Source organism: Myxine glutinosa, chromosome 1 (genome assembly GCF_964187855.1).
Source record: "Myxine glutinosa chromosome 1, kmMyxGlut1.1, whole genome shotgun sequence".
Classification (NCBI taxonomy): domain Eukaryota; kingdom Metazoa; phylum Chordata; class Myxini; order Myxiniformes; family Myxinidae; genus Myxine; species Myxine glutinosa.
In genome coordinates, this window is record NC_136261.1 from 154,994,918 (window position 1) to 155,015,517 (window position 20,600).

Below are 20,600 nucleotides of genomic sequence, written 5' to 3' on the forward strand. Positions count from 1 at the left end.
ATATATATATATACATATATACTGTATGTTCCATGATCTTGTCCTTTGATTCAACATTAATGACACCAGAACACACCCATCACTACCCTCTCTCCCCACAGCCCAATTGATTTCTACATTTCACCTTCTACAGTTTGACTTGTCGTTCACATGTGGCCATAATATTGCTTAACAAACTTGCTTGTTTTTTTTTACTCAATTTCTTCAGAATGGCTCAAGACGTTTTAATAATTTTTTGAAATGTTTCTAAATAGTAATCCTTATGATGGGACTCACTGCAATTCATTATCACGATTTGTCACTTAATTTAAGTTTATATTATATTATGATAACCAGGAGGATGAGGAAGGAAATACCGAGAGGCTGATGCAGATGATCTGGTGGTTCGGTTGTGCCCCACAGGCAAAGCTCGTGCAGGTCCGCTCTCTCGAACACGAGACAGAGGCCACCCAGCCCGCACCTCGGAAGCAGACTGAGACTAAGAAGAGAAATTTACACCAATAAGGTTGAAAATTACAAATATGTATGTACTGTATATTTATTAATATACAAAGCTCATTCTAACCACCGACTGACTCACTCACTGACTGATATTAAAGTTCGGTACCTTCCGGATGATGTAGGAAGCTGAAATTTGGCAAGGACATCGAAGCCGGTACACCGGAGAAAAAAAATCACAGAACCATCGGAAAGCGTCCATTCATGAAAATTTACGTTAAAAAAAAAAACTGTGAATGCGTACTTAAAAAGAAAACCTCAATTGATATCTAGCATTTGAAAATTGCAATTTATATAACTAAACTGTGAAATAAAAAAAAAAGGAAAATTGACGTTAAAAACCATAAACACGTCTGTAAATAAAAGACAAAAACAAAAATCTCAACTGATGTCGAGCAGGATGTCAGTGATGCTTGCCTTCAATCATAAAGCTTCTATTTGTTATGTAGCTAAGTACGAAGCATGGATTGCTTCCAATGTATAAGCATACCCCACTAGTATATTGTTGCGGATATGGAATTTGCATCCATCCATATCCGCTTGTAAATATTCCCCTATTTCCTCAATACTTCCCAACTATCCCCAATCCCCCATTCCCTAGTCCCATTTTCTGTAAACAACACTCTGTAGACCCGACCTCCCCCTATTTCCCCCATTACATGTCGTGCCCAGGTTCACCGCATCTCATGTAAGACAACTATAGGACATCTTGCTAGTTATTCTTAGTCTATGTCAGTTAAGGACTCGTTTCCATTAATTCTGACCCTTCGTTGCACCAGAATGTGATTGTATGGCACCGTTAGGAAGTTTAGGACCTCCCAATACCTCCCCGCAGCTCTTCCTCACAGTTCAACAACAACAACAACAACAACAACAACGAGCGCAGGAAGTGCGCGTCCTCACTCCGGCTTGGTTGGTAGGGGGTGTTGGGAGGGCACCAGGCCTTCCCAACGAGCCGCCATCAAACATGTGGTCGACGGGGTTACCAAATAGGGGCTCCCTGTCAGCTCCTCGTCAAGGGCGGAGCCCGGTAACCCCCGCACCCAATGGAAGCGGCGGACCGGCCCCAGTGGGGCGGAACCAACCAGCCGAGGGCGTGTCACTCCCGGCTGAGCATGCGCAGTGAGGGGGAGGTGACGTCAGATGCGCGCTGAGCTTGAAGCAAGAAAGACGTCCCCTCCGAGCGCTGACACCTCCCCGCATCTTCTGGACCGTGCTTTATCCTGTCCCCGAGCCAAGGTGCACCTTGTGCTATCGACCTACCTGTCCCTTTCTGCCATCAATCCCTGTGTAAGTCTGCCTTGTTCCGTTTGTCTGTGGTCTGTCTGGGATAAGATAAGACGGTAATTAAGTGCCCATCTCTTCTGTGTCTTTACCTCACTGCCTTGTAATCTACCCCTTTTCTCCACCACTGTAATTATACCCTCCTCCGGAGGTCTTGAGAACTGTACCCCTTGCGTCGTTTCCTCTTTCCCAGTCGTCGTGTCCTTTCTATTATTGATTTGGCATAGCGCGATTTGGCCAACGTCTGGGTGAATCGGGTGAGTTGGGGAAGAATCGGGGGAACTGTTCGGTCGCGGTAATACCAACCGCTCGGTAAATAACACCTTTAACCGCGTCCGCAACAATATATTATGGCCACGGGGTTCGGGTCTACTATGAGGGGGTTAGCCTCCCAAACTTACCGGACCTGAGGTAGCCGTGCACGAATAACTTCGTACTTCGGCAGGTTGCGAACCAGCAACTACGAATGCCAATTGGTCCATCATGTGATAGCAGGGTCCAACCTTCTGACACCATTTACCTGTACCACGTGATGGTTCCAACCGGGGAACGTACCCTCGGCGGTGTACCACTCTTATTCCTGGATGGTAATTTGGACGGCCGAGAAACCGTTTGATACCCGCCGGGATGATGCTGATAACTTCCCGACTGATAACCTCTCATTCGCTTGGTGTGAGCAATGATGCTGGACCAATGAAAGAAAGGACATTCATGGACAGTTGGAAAAGAAACGTTTGACAATTTGATTTATTTACAAGTATGTACAGTGGAACAGCAAAGAAAAAGCGATCGTAAAGAAAAAGGGATTAGAAGCAGAAACTTAGCTTAACCTATGCCTCATGACGATCACTACGAATAAAAACGACAAGGGTGCCCATCACACATTCACGGAGGGCTTGGGGGAAAACGAACGTTGGGATCCTGTCACCGGAATGGTTACAATGCTACCAGGATGCTCTTCCATTACAACAACCTTGTCTTGACGTCACCAATGAGCACCCAGGCAAAGGGCAGTCCCCAACACGAGCATGAAAAGGCAATCCCCAGCACAAACACGAAAAGGCAATCCCCAGCATGAACACGGGCAGCACGCAGGCAAAGTCCAGCAGACAGATCGAGAGTCATGCAGGCATGCTAAGAGAGAGAATCATGCAGGCAGGCCACGGGAGAGCGTCATGAACACGTGCAGAGAGAGAATCATGCAGGCAGGCCACAAGAGAGCATCATGAACTCGTGCACAGAGAAAGAGAATCATGCAGGCAGGCCACGAGAGAGCGTCATGAACACGTGCACAGAGAGAGAGAGAGAGTCGTGGAGGCAGGCCATGTGAGAGAATCATGCAGGCAGGCCACGAGAGAGAGCGTCATGAACATGTGCAGAGAGAGAGAGAGTCATGTAGGCAGGCCACGAGAGAGAGAGCCATGGACACGTGTAGAGAGAGAGAGAGAGAGAGAGAGTCATGCAGGCAGGCCACGAGAGAGCGTCATGAACATGTGCAAAGAGAGAGAGAGGGTCATGAACATGTGCAGAAAGAGAGAGACATGTGCAAAAAGAGAGAGTCATGCAGGCAGGCCACGAGAGAGCGTCATGAACACGTGCAGAGAGAGAGAGAGGGTAATGCAGGCAGGCCATGTGAGATAATCAGGCAGGCAGGCCACGAGACAGAGACAGAGAGAGAGAGAGAGAGAGAGAGAGAGAGAGAGAGAGAGAGAGAGAGAGAGAGAGAGAGAGAGAGAGAGCCGTGGAGAGAGATGGAGAGAGATGGAAAGAGAGAGAGATGGAGAGAGAGAGAGAGAGAGAGAGAGAGAGAGCCGTGGAGAGAGATGGAGAGAGATGGAAAGAGAGAGAGAGAGAGAGAGAGAGAGAGAGAGAGAGAGAGAGAGAGAGAGCCGTGGAGAGAGATGGAGAGAGATGGAAAGAGAGAGAGATGGAGAGAGAGAGAGATGGAGAGAGAGAGATGGAGAGAGAGAGAGATGGAGAGAGAGAGAGATGGAGAGAGAGAGAGATGGAGAGAGAGAGAGAGATGGAGAGAGAGAGAGATGGAGAGAGAGAGAGAGAGAAAGAGAGAGAGAAATCAAATCGAAGGCTTTTTTGTAAGGCCCCTGACGATGGTGGGGCTGTTTGAAAAGGTTTTTCGGGCTGCTGATAGGTGGCCCATTGCGTCACCCTACCCCCACTAGCCCTTTCGAAAGTTCCTCAGGCCCTGATTGGTGACCCATTGTGTCACCCTGCCCCCACAAGCCCTCTGGAAAGTTCCTCAGGCCCTGATTGGTGGCTTGTCGCTTCACGTCACCAGCCTTCTCTGAGGGACTTTTACCATGACACTTTTTGTCCCAGGAACTTTTATCATGACGCTTTTCATCCCAGGGACTTTTATCATGACACTCTTTGGCCCCTATGGGACATAAAGCTGCCTCATCTCTCCGACTGCAACACACCAGGAAAATTAGAGCACGTGCTTGGATGGTGTGCTTTTGAGCCTGTATGCATTGCCTGAAAAATTATCGCTGGTGAGTGGAGGGCCTCTCTTCCCATCTCCAACGCATGACATACTAACCCGTATAAAGGGAAGGGACGATGATAATGTTCTGCTATGAAATAACTATTCTAAGGGGACCTGTATGGTGGTTGCCAATACTTCTTAGTGGTTTCCTAAAACCGCAACTATATATATATTGTTACGGTTTTTAGAACCTTCACATGTAAATTTAGTAGTAAATTCCCTTATAAATGACCCCTGTGTACATGTCCCCTTAATTGGCTGTTAATTAAAGATTGCACCTTAGTTAGTCCATGTACAACACGTAGGACACTTTAGGACCTCTCTATAGTTATGTCATTATTATGTGTTCCAGGTAAGGCTGTGTTTCCAATAGTTGACTCTACGTTGCATCAATCAAATAAGATAGGCCCCCCTTCGTTTTCTAGCCCAGTTGAGCGAGTGGTTTTCTATCCCGCAAGACGCCATTGGCCATGTGCTCTGTCTCGGAGAAGAAGGGGGGAGGAGCCGCCAAATCACGGGCGTGGCACCACCTCGTCATCAAAGATGGAGTCAGAGAGCCCTTGCCAACCAACCATCGCTGAGGTGAGCCCACCGGTAGGCGTGTCAGCGGGGCCGGCGGCTTGATACGGCCAAGGCCAATAAAAGGCACTGCGAGGGACTGCTTATGCAGAGGAGTGAGGAGAGGCGATCAGATAAGAAGGAAGAGGCACTCGGCGAATTCACTTGAGATGAGAAGGGGGTCACGCATCGCGAGTGAATGGTATTGAGAGAACGCATTGAGCGACTGATGAGCGCATTGTTCGCGGTTAATTGAACTGTTCGCTTATTACGTACGCGGCTGAGCCGCGAGGGTAACCGCCGAAGCCGGCCTACCGTTGCCCTGTGATAGTCCCGCACACGCCAAACGACACGCGGAGAGCTCCTGCCGTTTGGTTCATCTGGTTTGCGGTGCGAGTTGGGGACTGGAGAAGGAGCTACCTGGACGCCATACCTGAACCATCTCCTCCAGCCATTCCTGCCTGAAATTCCCATTTGTGCACGTGAGTTTGTGCTGTTTGTATTGTCCGGGGTATAAATAAGACTGTTTAAGGATTTGCGCTGTGTCTTCTTCTTCTTCTGTATATTGCTTTCGTTCCTTCTCTTTCTTTGGTTTTGTATAGTTAATTAATAAATACCTGTTCCTCCTCTTACTTTGGTTTCTTTCTCGTCCAATCGTCCTCGTGTTTTCCCTATTGAGTACCTGTGGCGCGATTTCGACAGGACCGCTTATAATCGGGTTTAGTCCTTTGTTAACGGCCCGCGTCGCAGCTCGCTTCGCTCGGCGCAATCCATCTATTATGCTGCGGCCAGGGCGGGAGTATTTCCTCGCGTACCGGAAGGCGCTGGTACTTAGGTCATAGGAAGAATTGGCCTACTACCCTATTCAGCGCTGACCGGGCGTGATGTCATACCCCCAGGACCGGTCAGATGGCCAGCTTAACAAGACAAGGGGATTAACCCCCCCTTGCTAATGGGAGTGCCGTCCCCCGGATCCGTAACAATATATATCGGCCAATATATATGTCGGCCTTTCCCCCTTAAGAAGGGGGGATTAATCCCCTTGTCCGCGACTGACCGACGTGAGTCCTGGGGGCCCCAACGCTCCTTCCGGTCGGGAGCAGCCAGGGTATTTGGTCTACAAAAAGTCCCAAGGACCTGAGTGCCACTCCTGACCGTGAAGCAAGGGAGGGACTCCCGCTCGAACCCCGGTTTTAGATGGTCTAGTTGCCGAGCGGTTTTTAGCAACCCGAAGTTCGAGTCATTAGCATTCACTAACCCGATTCCGAAACGTTGGCCAAATCGTGCCACAGGTATTCAATTGGGAAAAGACAAGGACGACACGGATGCAAAGGAAAGAAGAAGAATAAGAAGAACCAGGTAGGAAATACAAATACGATTTATTTCTACTATTTACAAGACCAAAGAAACCAAGGAGAAGGAAGGATACGAAAATAAAGACAGAAAGAGGGATGGACCAGACGGACACAGTGCAATTTCTAGCTTATACAGACTTACTTATAACCCAGGACAGAACACACAAAACAAACTCACGTACACAAAAGGATGGAAGGACAGGAATCGTTTAGGACGGCAGAGGAGGGTCCAGGTAGATGGTGGCGTCGAGGTCCGGTTCCAAGCGCGCGCTTGGAACACCATCAAAACACCATCAAGCACCAATCGGTGCACAGTCACCACAGTTCAATAAAAACAGTAAACCCAAACCCTGCTGGTGGTCTTGCTCTTCGGCTCCCTCTGCTGGCTAATGCTCTTCCAGATGTTGTCAACTTCTTTGCTGGCGGCCTATTTGCAATAATCAAATGAAATGCACCAAACGTGTCCGTTTTTATTTATGGCCCACAGGGCCGACTAGGGGTGGTTCACCTGTGGGGCATAGGTGCCCTGTGACCAAGGTCCGCCAGCAAGATCTCGGGCCATCATGGCCGGTTCCAGCAGAGGGGCCACGCCCCAACCCATGGGGTCCATGAGTGGTGCTCAGCCACAGACATGTGGTCCATATGGTGGTGCATCGATGCAGACAGCTGGTTGCGGGAGTTTCGGGCACACACTGGCGGACTCCCACACGCTCCCCTCGGCGCCCAGTGGCGCACAGTCCTCGGGTAGGAGACAAGGGGGGGGTTGGGGGGGGAAGAAGACAGGTGAGCAAGGGGTAGGGTCACAAGGGTACACATCAAACAAGGTAATGCAGGACGAGGTGCGTACGGAGAGCGAAGTGAGAAATGCTCGTCCCTACCGTACGCCCCCCACATGTGACCTACACTACCCCCCCTTGCCCCTCCCCGTATTTACAACAAATCTACACATTTACAAATTCGTCACGACTGTCACGTCTCCCCCATATTTCCACGATACCAAATTCGTCACCACAATCCCTCTAATCAAAATTTGCCATCACCAATTCATTATCAATCCTCATAAGGAGGGAGAGCTGGAACACAAAGCACAATGTCACACCCACGTCATGATGCGTCTCACATTCCAAACATTTGCACAATAAAAATAATCAAAACATCCATGGCATGGTGTGGAGTAGCGTCACCTCAGGTGAGTGGATGTAGATGGTGCGAGGAGATTTCAAACATAACTACTTCCTAAATGACTTTAACACTCTTTACACTACCCGGGGTCTTTCCCTGCCAAACCATTGGCCATCTTACTCTATGCGGTTTTAAGAACCAAATTCCCATTGACCAAACTGTGGTGCTTCATCAATTTGGGGTCTCACTCCCCCGATGCAACTCCCTGTGCCCTTGCACAATTTCCGGGCTGAGTCGTGTAGCTCTCCCAGCCGGTCTACCCACCTGCACACCTCCACCATTGCAGTTGCCTCCGAGCTTACCTGCTCCTTGACCTAACCTATCTAACTGGGGAAGGCCCTCCTTGGCGCTTACCCCACTCGGTGCCCTCTCTGGCACTGGGCTACCCGGGTCCGCCCTCCGGATCCTCGGGCCCCATCCACAACTCTACCGGCTCCCAGAGCCCACCTGCGGCCTCACCTGGCCGACATCCTAACAGTGGCGGAGTGTCCATCAACTACACACACTAACAGGCTACACGCCCAGCCATTTCCACGACACTAATGCACCCATTCAACCATCATTCTTCCACCACGCACCACAGATGCCAATATCCAACCACAATTTACCTATACCCTCTACCTAACACTTACACTACCCTCCCCGGGTATTCATGATGGGGTCCATCCTCCTTTCCCCCATCCACACCTTCGCACCATCCACTCCACTCCACAGTTTCCACCATACTCACTCCATACCATCCATTCTATACTCCATATATTCCAGACTCCATGTATTCCACACAACCATGCTCACCTGTAGTTGCACACCTGTGCAATCACTCCGACTGGTGCTTCCTGCACCCTCCTTCCTCCCTGGACCATTTGGTCAACACAACACACATCACCATCACTCACTCATACACTGCTCCATACACCTGTTCAGTTGCACACCTGGGCAATCACAATCGTTCCTCACTCACTGCTCCATACGCTTCCACGCTCAATACACTTTCGATTCTCAAACACACGGCATCATCTCATCTAACTACTCCCCTCTGGAACTTGCGCTTCCCAGTCGCCCCTTTAAACTATTGTGCTCCCTCGTCATTATAATCCAAACTAATCTACCTGCGTCCCCACTGCAGGTATCATCGTCACTACCTCACCTTACCGTTACCTATGGTCATCTTCTCTAGATCCCTACACACGATATCCTAACCCTCCCGGGCTAGTTTTCACTGCCATAAACCCCATAACTAGTGCTCCTTTGCCCCCTCTGTGAGGGATGGCAGAGTTGCCATCCCACCACATCGGGTATCTCCTACTATCAATTTTGCTCACCAAATTAAAGCCAATTAAAAATTTGCCAATCACTCTACCAATCATCAAATTTTGCTTTTCAATTTCGGGTCCAAAACACTATCATCACACGTCTACTCACCGGAGCCTCTCGGTGTGCCAATTCATCTCCAAAGCTCGGCTTCGCAAAGCCGAGCAATGAATGCGGGTTGTTTGGTGCCGGCGGTTGGATCCGTCCAGCATTCGGTGCAGGGAAGGGGGCTTACCCGGGCCGAGATCCCACGCACCATCTCGGCACGGAGCCGTCCAATGGCCCGATCTCGCCCTGCCGGAACGCCGCAACAAAAAGGGGTCGCCATGACGACCCTTCCTACCGGGCCGCCCGCTCCGCCTGGCGGAGCACGGACGCTCAGAGCGCGGCCCGACGTGGATCGCGTACGGCGGTTCTTTCCAAACCGCCACGGTTACGATCCCCGCTGCACACAAAGCTGCCCGGCACGAACCGAGGGCCCGCTTTGGCTATAAGTCGGTCGAACCGCTAACCCGGTTAGCGTCGATGCTCCACTTGCATGCTCACACCCCGCGTTCCGTTCCTTGCTCATACATCCAGCCGTTCCCATGCTCCTCGTCATTGCACCTTCTCTTACACACCCAGGTACACTCATTCCGCTCACAGACTTTGTCACACACCTGACCACCGCACACCTTTGCACACACTCATCGTTCGCACACCTCACCAACACACCTCTTCGCGCCCCCTCCTCGGTCACATCCTCTGTGACAACCACAGGTGTGCTCTCTTCCGCACACCCAATCACGTGCCTCACTACTAACTCCAGTGTGCATTCCCATACGCGCTCTACCATTCCAGGTGTGCATCCTTCCATTCCAGGTGTACATTCTCTCTCACCTGCCACAACCAACTCACGCTCCGTGTCACTCTTACTACTTTCACCACCACTCTCGGTCGCGCATTCACCCTTACTCTTGACAGCGCACTCTGTACTCATGCACCCGTCCGTTACACACCTTTCTCGCGCATCCTCTTGCGCACACTTTCCCGTCACATCCTCCGTAACACTCACCACAGGTGTGCATTCTTTCGTTACATCCTCTGTAACACTCCCCACTACGCGCTTCCATGTGCCCCCCCGCACACGCGCTACGACCAACTCACTCTCGACAGCACACTCACTCCTCGGCGCGCACTTTTTCCTCACACACCCCATAGTCGGACATTCTCGCACACCTCCTCCTTCACACTCTGCACCAGTCGCACACTTTACCAGCGGCCTCTCACGAACACCCGGGTCCAAACCAACCCCCAAGCCGGCTGAATCTCCCCTCACACCATATACATTTCCACGTATATCGCCACTCACCTTGGCACCTCGTCTCCGCACCTCCTTCGCCACCTGCAAACTCTTTATTTGGTTAGCGAGCACACCATCACGATTTGAGCACCGACCTTGTACATATTCCATCACTTCCTCCCTTATCTCCTTCTTAGTTTCCCTCCGTCTCTTCTTAATTTCACTCACCCCCTCTTCCACTTCCTCTAACGTTTCCTTCACCTCTTTTATTTCCCGGTGCGTCTCCTCGATCTCTTCCTCCAAGGCCACCTTGACCGCCTCTATGTGCGTCCTCACCTCCCGGTCCTTCGTCTCCATTTCCTCTGTCACCTCGTCCAACCTCGTCAGTCCCTCACGTACCATCTGACATTCCCTCTTTGTCGCTACGAGTTCATTTTTGAGTTCTTTTTGTGTCGCTTTCAACCCTCCTAGTACCGCAGTGTTCTTTTCCACCTGATCCACTAGTTCCTTTTGTCCCACCGTCAGCTGCTCTACTCCCCGTGTCAGGTCCTCTATGCCCCCCTGTAACCTAGCCGTATTATTCCTCACCTCTTTCTCCATACGCTCCTTACCTCGCTTTACCTCCTCGCGTACCCCCGAGACATCCTCGCTTACACCTCGTCTTATCTCCTCCCCCATTTCTTTAGTAGATGCCGCCCTCATCTGTTCCAATTCATCCCTCTGAGCATCCAGTTTACCTTCCAACCCGATTTTCACCTCCTCTATCTGGTTCCCCATCCGTTTGATTTCCCGGGCGGATTGCTCCCCTACTTCCCGCAATTTGTCGTCCATTGTGTTTTCTAACCACCCTAACCCATTCTTCATTCCTTCCATCTGGTTCTCCTGGGCAGCCATTCTATTTTCCAACCCCATTAACCCATTCTTCACCTCTTTTATCCCGTTGTCTAACCCTTCAAATTTATTGTCCAACCCCTTAAAATTATTGTCTAACCCCTCAAATTTCTTGTCTAAACCCTCAAAGTTATTGTCTAAACCCTCAAGTTTATTTCCCAACTGTTCGCTGGTACCCCTCGCTTCGTCCCTCATTGCCCCCAACTGCTCACTGGTACCCCTCGCTTCGTCCCTCATTTGGCCCCTCAATCGCTCACTATCAGCCCTCAATCCCACAAGTCGGTTTCCCAAGTCATTCCTCAGGTCTTCACTCGTCTGGACCATGAGCGCCCTTATTTGTATCATAAAGAGGTCCAAATTCACCGGTGCTGCGGGCACGGCTGCCCCAACCACGTGCGAGCCGCCATTTTGTGCCTCTACAACCACGTGCGCGAGAGCGCCATTTTGTGCACCTGATTTCCCCGCAACCTCATCTTCATTTCTCTCCTCCTCCATATACACTTCCCTGGGGTCCTGGGTTACCCCTAACCCCTCTTCTAATTCCCCCACCGACATCCGGTCGCCTTGATCATCCATGGCGCGATTTTCAATTTAGGTGTTATAAATAAAATTAAATCTTGGCCGCTCGAAATTTGAGCGCGCTTTTCGCGCTTCAGGTCCGAATCTCACTCCCAGACACCAAATGTTACGGATCTCTACGTCGGCCTTTCCCCCTTAAGAAGGGGGGATTAATCCCCTTGTCCGCGACTGACCGACGTGAGTCCTGGGGGTCCCAACGCTCCTTCCGGTCGGGAGCAGCCAGGGTATTTGGTCTACAAAAAGTCCCAAGGACCTGAGTGCCACTCCTGACCGTGAAGCAAGGGAGGGACTCCCGCTCGAACCCCGGTTTTAGATGGTCTAGTTGCCGAGCGGTTTTTAGCAACCCGAAGTTCGAGTCATTAGCATTCACTAACCCGATTCCGAAACGTTGGCCAAATCGTGCCACAGGTATTCAATTGGGAAAAGACAAGGACGACACGGATGCAAAGGAAAGAAGAAGAGGAAGAAGAACCAAGGTAGGAAATACAAATATGATTTATTTCTACTATTTACAAGACCAAAGAAACCAAGGAGAAGGAAGGATACGAAAATAAAGACAGAAAGAGGGATGGACCAGAAGGACACAGTGCAATTTCTAGCTTATACAGACTTACTTATAACCCAGGACAGAACACACAAAACAAACTCACGTACACAAAAGGATGGAAGGACAGGAATCGTTTGGGACGGCAGAGGAGGGTCCAGGTAGATGGTGGCGTCGAGGTCCGGTTCCAAGTGCGCGCTCCGATCCACGCTTTGGGGTCGAGGCGAAAACCCGGCAAACACAGCTCCTCCGCGTCTCACCGACCGGCAATAGGGCCTAGAGGGTCTCGGCCTATTGCCGCAATACAGGCACCCCCTCACGTCTCTCTCCCTCTTTCCTCAATCGTCTCTTCGTGCCGCCGTGGGGACGTCGCGTGCTTTCCCAGGACTCATCTGAGGTGGGGGGCGTCCCGCTGCGGATTATATCGGCCACACCCTCTAACCTTTTCAAACCTCCCCGATCGCTCTTCCTCTGCCCTCTCAAGCCAAACCCCTCGTGCTTGTTTGGTTGTAGGGGCTCTCCTGGCCCCACCCTCCGATGACAAGGTGGAGACACGCCTTTCTTTCCCCACTTGACCGCGTGCGTAATGGAGGTTTTGCGGCGAAAAACCACACAAAACAAAGCAGCAGCGGATTGCAGAAAACCGCCCGATGCAGTTGGCATGACAAAAGGGGAATGTGCAGGGAATCTACCTTGTCTGAATTCGGTGCAATGGAGTGTCAATTAATGGAAGACACAGCCTTAATCTAATACACACAATAAGGAGATAACTACTAAACCGGGAGAATCTATGATTTGGCTACGTGATTGTATATGACCTAACTAAGGGACGCCCTTTTGACCTTTATACACAACAACTGGAGGAAGGAGGGTGACATTTTACCACAATAAAAAAACACAATTCTCATATCCACAACAATATATATATATATATATATATATATATATATATATATATATATATATATATATATATATATATATATATTGTTATGAATTTGGTAATGCAACATCTAGAGCTAGGTAGATCTGAATAGGTAGGTATTCGGCTGTCGTGACAGGGACTCTACATGTAATAAGTTATTGATGTTCAGGCGGTTGTCGGGGTAAGATGTATGAGTGTGGATCTACCTGGAGATTCGAGTGTTAAATAGTGAGGGATTAAAGGTAACGCCCCTGTGAGTATCACCTAGTAATCAAACCTTTGTCCTTTATGGCACTGCAAACCACATAAACATTAGTTAGGTCCTTAGCGCAACATTAAATAATTCCCCTTTCCCTGACAAGGACTTCGTATTAAATTGACAGGAAACCAGGTCAAAAACACCGCCATGATTGGCCGCCACCGTGTACACCTCCAAAGGCCTACAAACCTGGCCGGCACGTGTTATGCCAGGACCGCAGGGTCGCGTAACGGGGGAGATGTCAGGAGTCGCGGGAGGCTTTGATTGGCTGAGGAGTGCGGAATGTGACGTCATCGGCCACCAATATAGGCGACGGTCGGACGCCATTTCAGGAGTTGAGTTGAGTTGAGTTCGTGGCAGGCACTGGGAGACGCAGGCAGGCACCAGAGAGTTGAGCGGTGGTGGAGAGTTGGAGAGGACACGCCATTCCAGTCGCAGTTCGAGTGCGATCGGGCCGGAAGGAGCGGTGCTGGACACCAGGCACTGAGCAGTTCGTTGGCACTTGGCTGCCAGCACTCCCGCGTCGAGTGGAGGGGAGTTGAAAGGAGTCCTTCCTGTCCCTGGTCAAGTGGAGCCGCTGGCCTGCGTCGGACGCGTGGTGCTTGGAGCGAGGGGCCTCGTGGTGTGCGATCGGGCCGGAAGGAGCGGTGCTGGACACCAACAATACAAGACGACAAAGACAGATAAGCCCGATCTCCGCGTATATTTTGAACGACGGGACGTGTTATTTTCGTGATTAATCTCCCTCGTTTGTGTTTGCTGTCAGTCGTGTGGGGACGTCCCGATTTAGGTTTATTAGAGTTATTAGATTTACCGGCGGGCTTTTTCACTGGCTTTACTTTTCCTAATAAACCCTTATATTACTTTTTGTACATAATATCTGAACGCAGTTTTCCTGGGTGTTTGATTTTAATAGATAAGGTTGCGGAGCCTTCGCTGCGGCCCGCCATTCCGCGCGTTGGTGTTGAACTTGAGTCCGCCATTGAGTGTTCGCCTCGGGAGTTAAAGTCTCGCAAATCGGTCATCCGTAACTGTGGTGTTAATCACGGTTACGCGACAAGTGGTGTCAGGAGTGTAGGATTTGAACCCGTCGGACAAATTTTTTTTTGTCCGCGGCGAGACATCGACACGGTCGGACAAATTTTTTTGTCCGCGGGGAGAAATCGACACGGTCGGGCGTACATTGCGCCCGACGTTCGAACGCAAAATTTTTATAGTTGAGGCGGAGAAATTTGATAATCAATTGGGCAAACGGAGCGCGATATCGCGTCTTCGTCAAATTTAAATTGTTTCAGGAATTATTAAAATAAATACGCGCGCGGGGAACGACCTTCCGAAAAGCGGATGTCGGAGGTCGACGAGATGGAAGTACGCAGCGAGGCCTCCGTCAGCGTTGGGAGTGAGCCGGAAATAGGGGAATTAGATGTCGAGGTGAGCCTTGGAACCTCCCCCGTCCCGAGCACCAACTTATCCCCCTCCCCCACCGGGGAGTCGGGAGCAGTAGGAACGGCCCCGACAACCGACCAGATGTTGGGTCAATTGCTTCGAAAAATGGAAGGGATGGAAAAGAACGGTGAGCGAGCCAGTTGGGAATTGAATGAACAAATGAAGTCCCAGGGGAAGGAATGTAGGGAGACATGAGGGCTCAGAGTGAGCGATTGGAGAACCAAATGGGGGTAATGAGGGACGAAGCGAGGGGTACCGGTGAGAAGTTAGACAATAATTTTGAGGAGTTAGACAAGAAAATCGGGAAGTTAGACAATAATTTTGAGGGGTTAGACAACGGGATAAAAGAGGTGAAAAATGGGTTAATGGGGGTAGAAAATAGAATGGCTGCCCAGGAGAATCAGATAGAGGGAGTGAAAAATGGGTTAGAGGGGTTAGAAAACAGTATGGAAGGAAAAATTGGGGAAATGGCACAGCAGCTGGGGGAACGAATTGATGGCATAGAAGGGAGAGTGCAAAACCAAATTACGGACAGACTGGGGAAATTTGAGGGTAAAGTAGAAACTCAAATGGGGGAAAAGTTGGAGGGTCAGATTGGTGCCACAAATGCTCGAATTGATAAAGCAAATGGGGACCTGGAAGGCTATCGGGACCGTGTGGATGTCACAACACCCCAACCGGGGGATGAATTTGAAATTGTGCAGCACCAGGGCGGTGGTGCGGAGCAAGAGGGGGTAGAGTTTTTGGGGGTCCATGCGATAGAGCCGGACCGGGTATTTATTGGGGATATTGATCAAAGCCTGGCGGGGCCAGGAATGATTTGTAATGATGAGGATGATTTGATCCAGCGGCTGGAGACCTGTGACAGTCCCATGGAGGTAGAGCTTGTTCAGGCCCAAAGGAGTCTGGGGGAAGAGGTGAGTTGGTCCGAGGAGGTGGTTGGAATGACCGAGGGGACGCTCACTGTACACTGCTATTCGGAAACAGAGGCTCCAAAATTGGACAAGCAGTTGGGGGAGTGTGTTGGCTCCGGGCTGGATTTGGATCTTGGGGGATCGGGAGATAGAGCTTCTGGAGATTTGGTCCCTGTAGGGAATTTGGATCAACTGCAGGGAGGGGCAGAACAACCGGTGGTAGAGGTTGTTCCCTGCAGCTGCGGAATGGCAGTGGGAATGAAAATTTGTAAAATAAAATTACAATGGGAAATTGATTTGGAGCAGCCATGGTGGGGATTGGTCCCCGGGCTGCGGGATTTGGACATGGAGAGGTCATGGGTGATGGCCTCGGGCAAAAGTTGCCCCTTTCAAAATTTGGGTATGCCGGCCAGCTGGGGGGCTGTGATGGCGAGATTTGGACGTGGGGTCCAGCCTTGGGTGTCGAGGTACGACCTGGGTCCCACGGGGGGTCTGGTGGAGTGTGGCGTCCCTTGTCCGTCGGGGCGCCGTCCGAGCTGGTGGCTCGGGCCGGCAGGGTCACCGGACCCTGGTGGGGGTTAAGACCTCCAGGGAGGTCCGAGGTGGTTTCTCAAGCCTGGGATGGCAAATATTGAGGACCACTGGGGGGAGGTGTTGTGGGTCGCGCTTTGGTGGTGGCACCGCAGATGGCCAGCTTGGGCCTGATGTAGTGATCACCCGGGCATGCGACCTGACACCCTCTCCCTGAGACTTTGGGACAACTGGCATGTGATGACCTGCCATGCCGTGTTGGTCGATGGACGCGGGTCAAACCGAATGGACAGGGATGGAGATAGCCTGCCGGACAACCATTGGGGCATCTGTGGAACGTGATGGTGTGAGTGACCTTCCACAGATGCTCCGTTATGATTTATGGACTCTCGGGTTGGGAAGAGAGCCATGGGGATGTGAATCGGGAGATGTGTAACGCGCCGAGCATATGGGCCATGCTCGGCTGGCATGTGTATGGCAAAGCATCCTTCTTTGGTGAGGTGAGTGAAATGTGACAAATGGTTGGCATGGGTAATCTGTGGGTTAGATGGAAATTTAAGGGTGGATTTTGAAATGCCATGGTGGACACTGTACAGTGACGCCATTATTGATCCAGGTGTGTAGACCAAAGTGTTGGAGGCTGTGATGAAATTAATAGGGTAGCAAGACACAGCTTTCAACTGGTTGCGGGGGCAACTGTGCTGATATTTGGGACGCGGGATGATGGGGATGTAGTTGTGTAGCCTGAGGGTCAACGTGGTGCTGTGCGTGTCCGAGGTGTGTGGACCATGTCTTCTGGGTGAGTCTCCTGGTGGAGCATGGCTGTTGACTGGACCTTGGTGTGGTCAAGTGTGGGTGAGCACTGGGGGGGCTGCAGTTCTGTAGTCGGACTGGGGGATGATGGGGAGGTGCAAGGGACGTGGCTGTAGGGATGCCACGCACTGCGACCGTGCCCCCCAGGGCCGAGGTTGTGTGTGCGGTAGTGTGTGTTGTGGCAGCAAGTGCTCACCACATTGGCCAGCTGGGGCTGCTGCAGCTGTGTTCCTCGCAGGGGGGCCGAAGGATGGATGGTGGGTCGCACCCTTATGGACACTCATGGGCCATGTTGGCGTTTTGACTGCTCACCTTGTCCCGGTGACCCTTGCACGGTAGAGGTGCAGAGCTGTCGTGGCCACAGGTAGTTGTGTAGTGATGATCACCGTTGGATGCGGAGCCACATACCTGCCAGTGTAGTGGGGACAAAAGAGAAATTTGGAAGTATTTGGTAGGCCCAATGTGAAATTTTGGGATTGTGTGTGGTGGATGACACCCTTGAACCTGACCAACCTGCAACTACCTGCACTTAAGGTGAGTGCTTTGAGGAGTACTGTCCCAGGCTTCAGGATTTGCTTTGGAAATTGGGGACATGTAAATTGGAGTTGGGAGGCGGGTGTGAGTGATGACATGGCCGGTGAGGGGATGGAATGGGAGCCACAGTGTCTTGTGGGTGGCGTATGTTTTTGTATTGTGGTTAGGTGTTTTGATGTGGTCGTGAGAGTGGAACCTGGAGAGTGAGTGATGATTATTGGAGATAATGAGGGGCGATAAATTGTGCTTTTTGGAAATGTGCTAATGGAAAGGTGTAAGGATTTAATGATTCGAACTGTGAATGGGATTTCACATTGGCAGGCCATGGCAAGCCTTGTAACACCTTTTACACCATCTATGAATTGTACTGAATTGTGCTGAGTTGTGTGGAGAATTGAATGGCAGCGGGGGAGGAAGTGTGTTTTGGGGACCATGGGTGGGGAAGGTGTGTGTGTCCGCAGGTACAGAGCAAGCTCTGAGGAGCGATGCCTGCGGGCCCCCCTCTGCGGCAATTACCCCTGGCAGCCGGTGGTAACTGGAAATTGGAGCTCGTCGGTGGAGGGTCTGGTTGGGCGCCGCGGGGTGAGGAAGTCCCCCGGTGACCCGTGTTGCTGCGCGAAAGCAGGAGGCAAAGGAGCCTGGTGTGTGTGGAGACCCTCACCGGCGAGGTAACGGCGGAAAGGGGCTGTTGGGCTGTCACGGGGCCAAGAGGTAAAGGGGGGGGGGGGGGGGCAATGAATTTGTAAGTCGGTTGACTTGTTTTTGGGACTGCGGGCACCACAGCCTGATGCGCCCCCACCATCTTTTGTGCGGTACCTCCCCGCTGCCTAGTTGAGGAATGCACACACACGTGAATGACATCAATGCCATGGTCCTGCAGGGGGTGTATTGGGAATAAGTGCTTTGTTGATTTTTGAAATGCCTTGATGACCTATGGAATGAGAATGAGTGGTTAAGGGGTCTGTGTTGCATGAATGTGGGCGAAATCCACCGAGCCGTGTCACTCACCTGTAACATCTGGACAGGGCCCGTGGAAATTGAGTGGGATGCATTGGGGATGGCCCCGCAGGTAAGGTTGTGTCTTGTGGCATCCACCGGGGGACGCGGTCTGTAGACCGGGGTATGTACAAAGGTTAGAGTTTTGAGTTTTGGAAAGATGGTTAAGTTTTGTGGTTAAGTTAGTGTTGTGTGTTGTTGTTTCCTCCCTCCACAGGAACAACGAAGAAGATGTACATACTTGCATGATGGTTAAGGGGTTCAGCATGTTAAGGAAGTGTAGGTAGGTAGTCCGACTCACTTCCCACAGCCCTTCCTGATTTATTTCGTAGGTTAATTAAGTGTGTGACAGTAAGTGTTAAGGCTGGAATGGTAGCCCTGCGGTGAACCTTGCAGGAGCTACGGTTCCAGGGGGGGGGCTGTGTTATGAATTTGGTAATGCAACATCTAGAGCTAGGTAGATCTGAATAGGTAGGTATTCGGCTGTCGTGACAGGGACTCTACATGTAATAAGTTATTGATGTTCAGGCGGTTGTCGGGGTAAGATGTATGAGTGTGGATCTACCTGGAGATTCGAGTGTTAAATAGTGAGGGATTAAAGGTAACGCCCCTGTGAGTATCACCTAGTAATCAAACCTTTGTCCTTTATGGCACTGCAAACCACATAAACATTAGTTAGGTCCTTAGCGCAACATTAAATAATTCCCCTTTCCCTGACAAGGACTTCGTATTAAATTGACAGGAAACCAGGTCAAAAACACCGCCATGATTGGCCGCCACCGTGTACACCTCCAAAGGCCTACAAACCTGGCCGGCACGTGTTATGCCAGGACCGCAGGGTCGCGTAACGGGGGAGATGTCAGGAGTCGCGGGAGGCTTTGATTGGCTGAGGAGTGCGGAATGTGACGTCATCGGCCACCAATATAGGCGACGGTCGGACGCCATTTCAGGAGTTGAGTTGAGTTGAGTTCGTGGCAGGCACTGGGAGACGCAGGCAGGCACCAGAGAGTTGAGCGGTGGTGGAGAGTTGGAGAGGACACGCCATTCCAGTCGCAGTTCGAGTGCGATCGGGCCGGAAGGAGCGGTGCTGGACACCAGGCACTGAGCAGTTCGTTGGCACTTGGCTGCCAGCACTCCCGCGTCGAGTGGAGGGGAGTTGAAAGGAGTCCTTCCTGTCCCTGGTCAAGTGGAGCCGCTGGCCTGCGTCGGACGCGTGGTGCTTGGAGCGAGGGGCCTCGTGGTGTGCGATCGGGCCGGAAGGAGCGGTGCTGGACACCAACAATACAAGACGACAAAGACAGATAAGCCCGATCTCCGCGTATATTTTGAACGACGGGACGTGTTATTTTCGTGATTAATCTCCCTCGTTTGTGTTTGCTGTCAGTCGTGTGGGGACGTCCCGATTTAGGTTTATTAGAGTTATTAGATTTACCGGCGGGCTTTTTCACTGGCTTTACTTTTCCTAATAAACCCTTATATTACTTTTTGTACATAATATCTGAACGCAGTTTTCCTGGGTGTTTGATTTTAATAGATAAGGTTGCGGAGCCTTCGCTGCGGCCCGCCATTCCGCGCGTTGGTGTTGAACTTGAGTCCGCCATTGAGTGTTCGCCTCGGGAGTTAAAGTCTCGCAAATCGGTCATCCGTAACTGTGGTGTTAATCACGGTTACGCGACAATATATATTGTTGTGGATATGAGGATTGTATTTTTTTTATTGTGCGTTTTATTAATATTGCTTGATTCTGGACCCTCCTGCCTCCAGTGTTGTGTAAAGGTCAAAGGGCGTCCCATAATTAGTCCATAAAGCATACACGTCAGCCAATCATAGATTTCCCCCTGGTTGATAGTTATATCTTTATTATGTGTATTAGGGTAAGGCCTTGTCTCCCATTAAGATGACACTCCATTGCACCAAGTGAAATAGAGTAGATTCCTTTCACACCCCCCTTTCATCATTGCCAAGCCTCGATTGCCAATTACATCCCCTCCAAAACCACCATTGAACATGTACTCGGGTCAGGGAAGAAGGCCGTGCCCGCCCGTCGTCATCAAGGGCGGAGCCAGAGGGTCGCGCGACCAACCAGGGCCGAGGTGAGCACACCGATGGGCGTGTCCAAAAAGGCCGGCGGCTTGATCGCCGGAGGCGCTATAAAAAGCGCGCGCGCAAGGTAGAGAAAGAAGGGAGATCATCCA

The 20,600-nt window shown here is 51.0% G+C and overlaps 1 protein-coding gene across 1 annotated transcript in view; it reads right to left on the minus strand.

The window, feature by feature from the left end:
• The window catches only part of LOC137430076 (partitioning defective 3 homolog), a 226,494-nt gene that overhangs the window by 58,072 nt on the left and 147,822 nt on the right, over positions 1-20,600 (minus strand). The window contains exon 26 of the mRNA XM_068120603.2: positions 357-478. Within this exon, the coding sequence (XP_067976704.2) occupies positions 357-478 (122 nt within the window). The remainder of the gene's footprint in view (positions 1-356; positions 479-20,600) is intronic.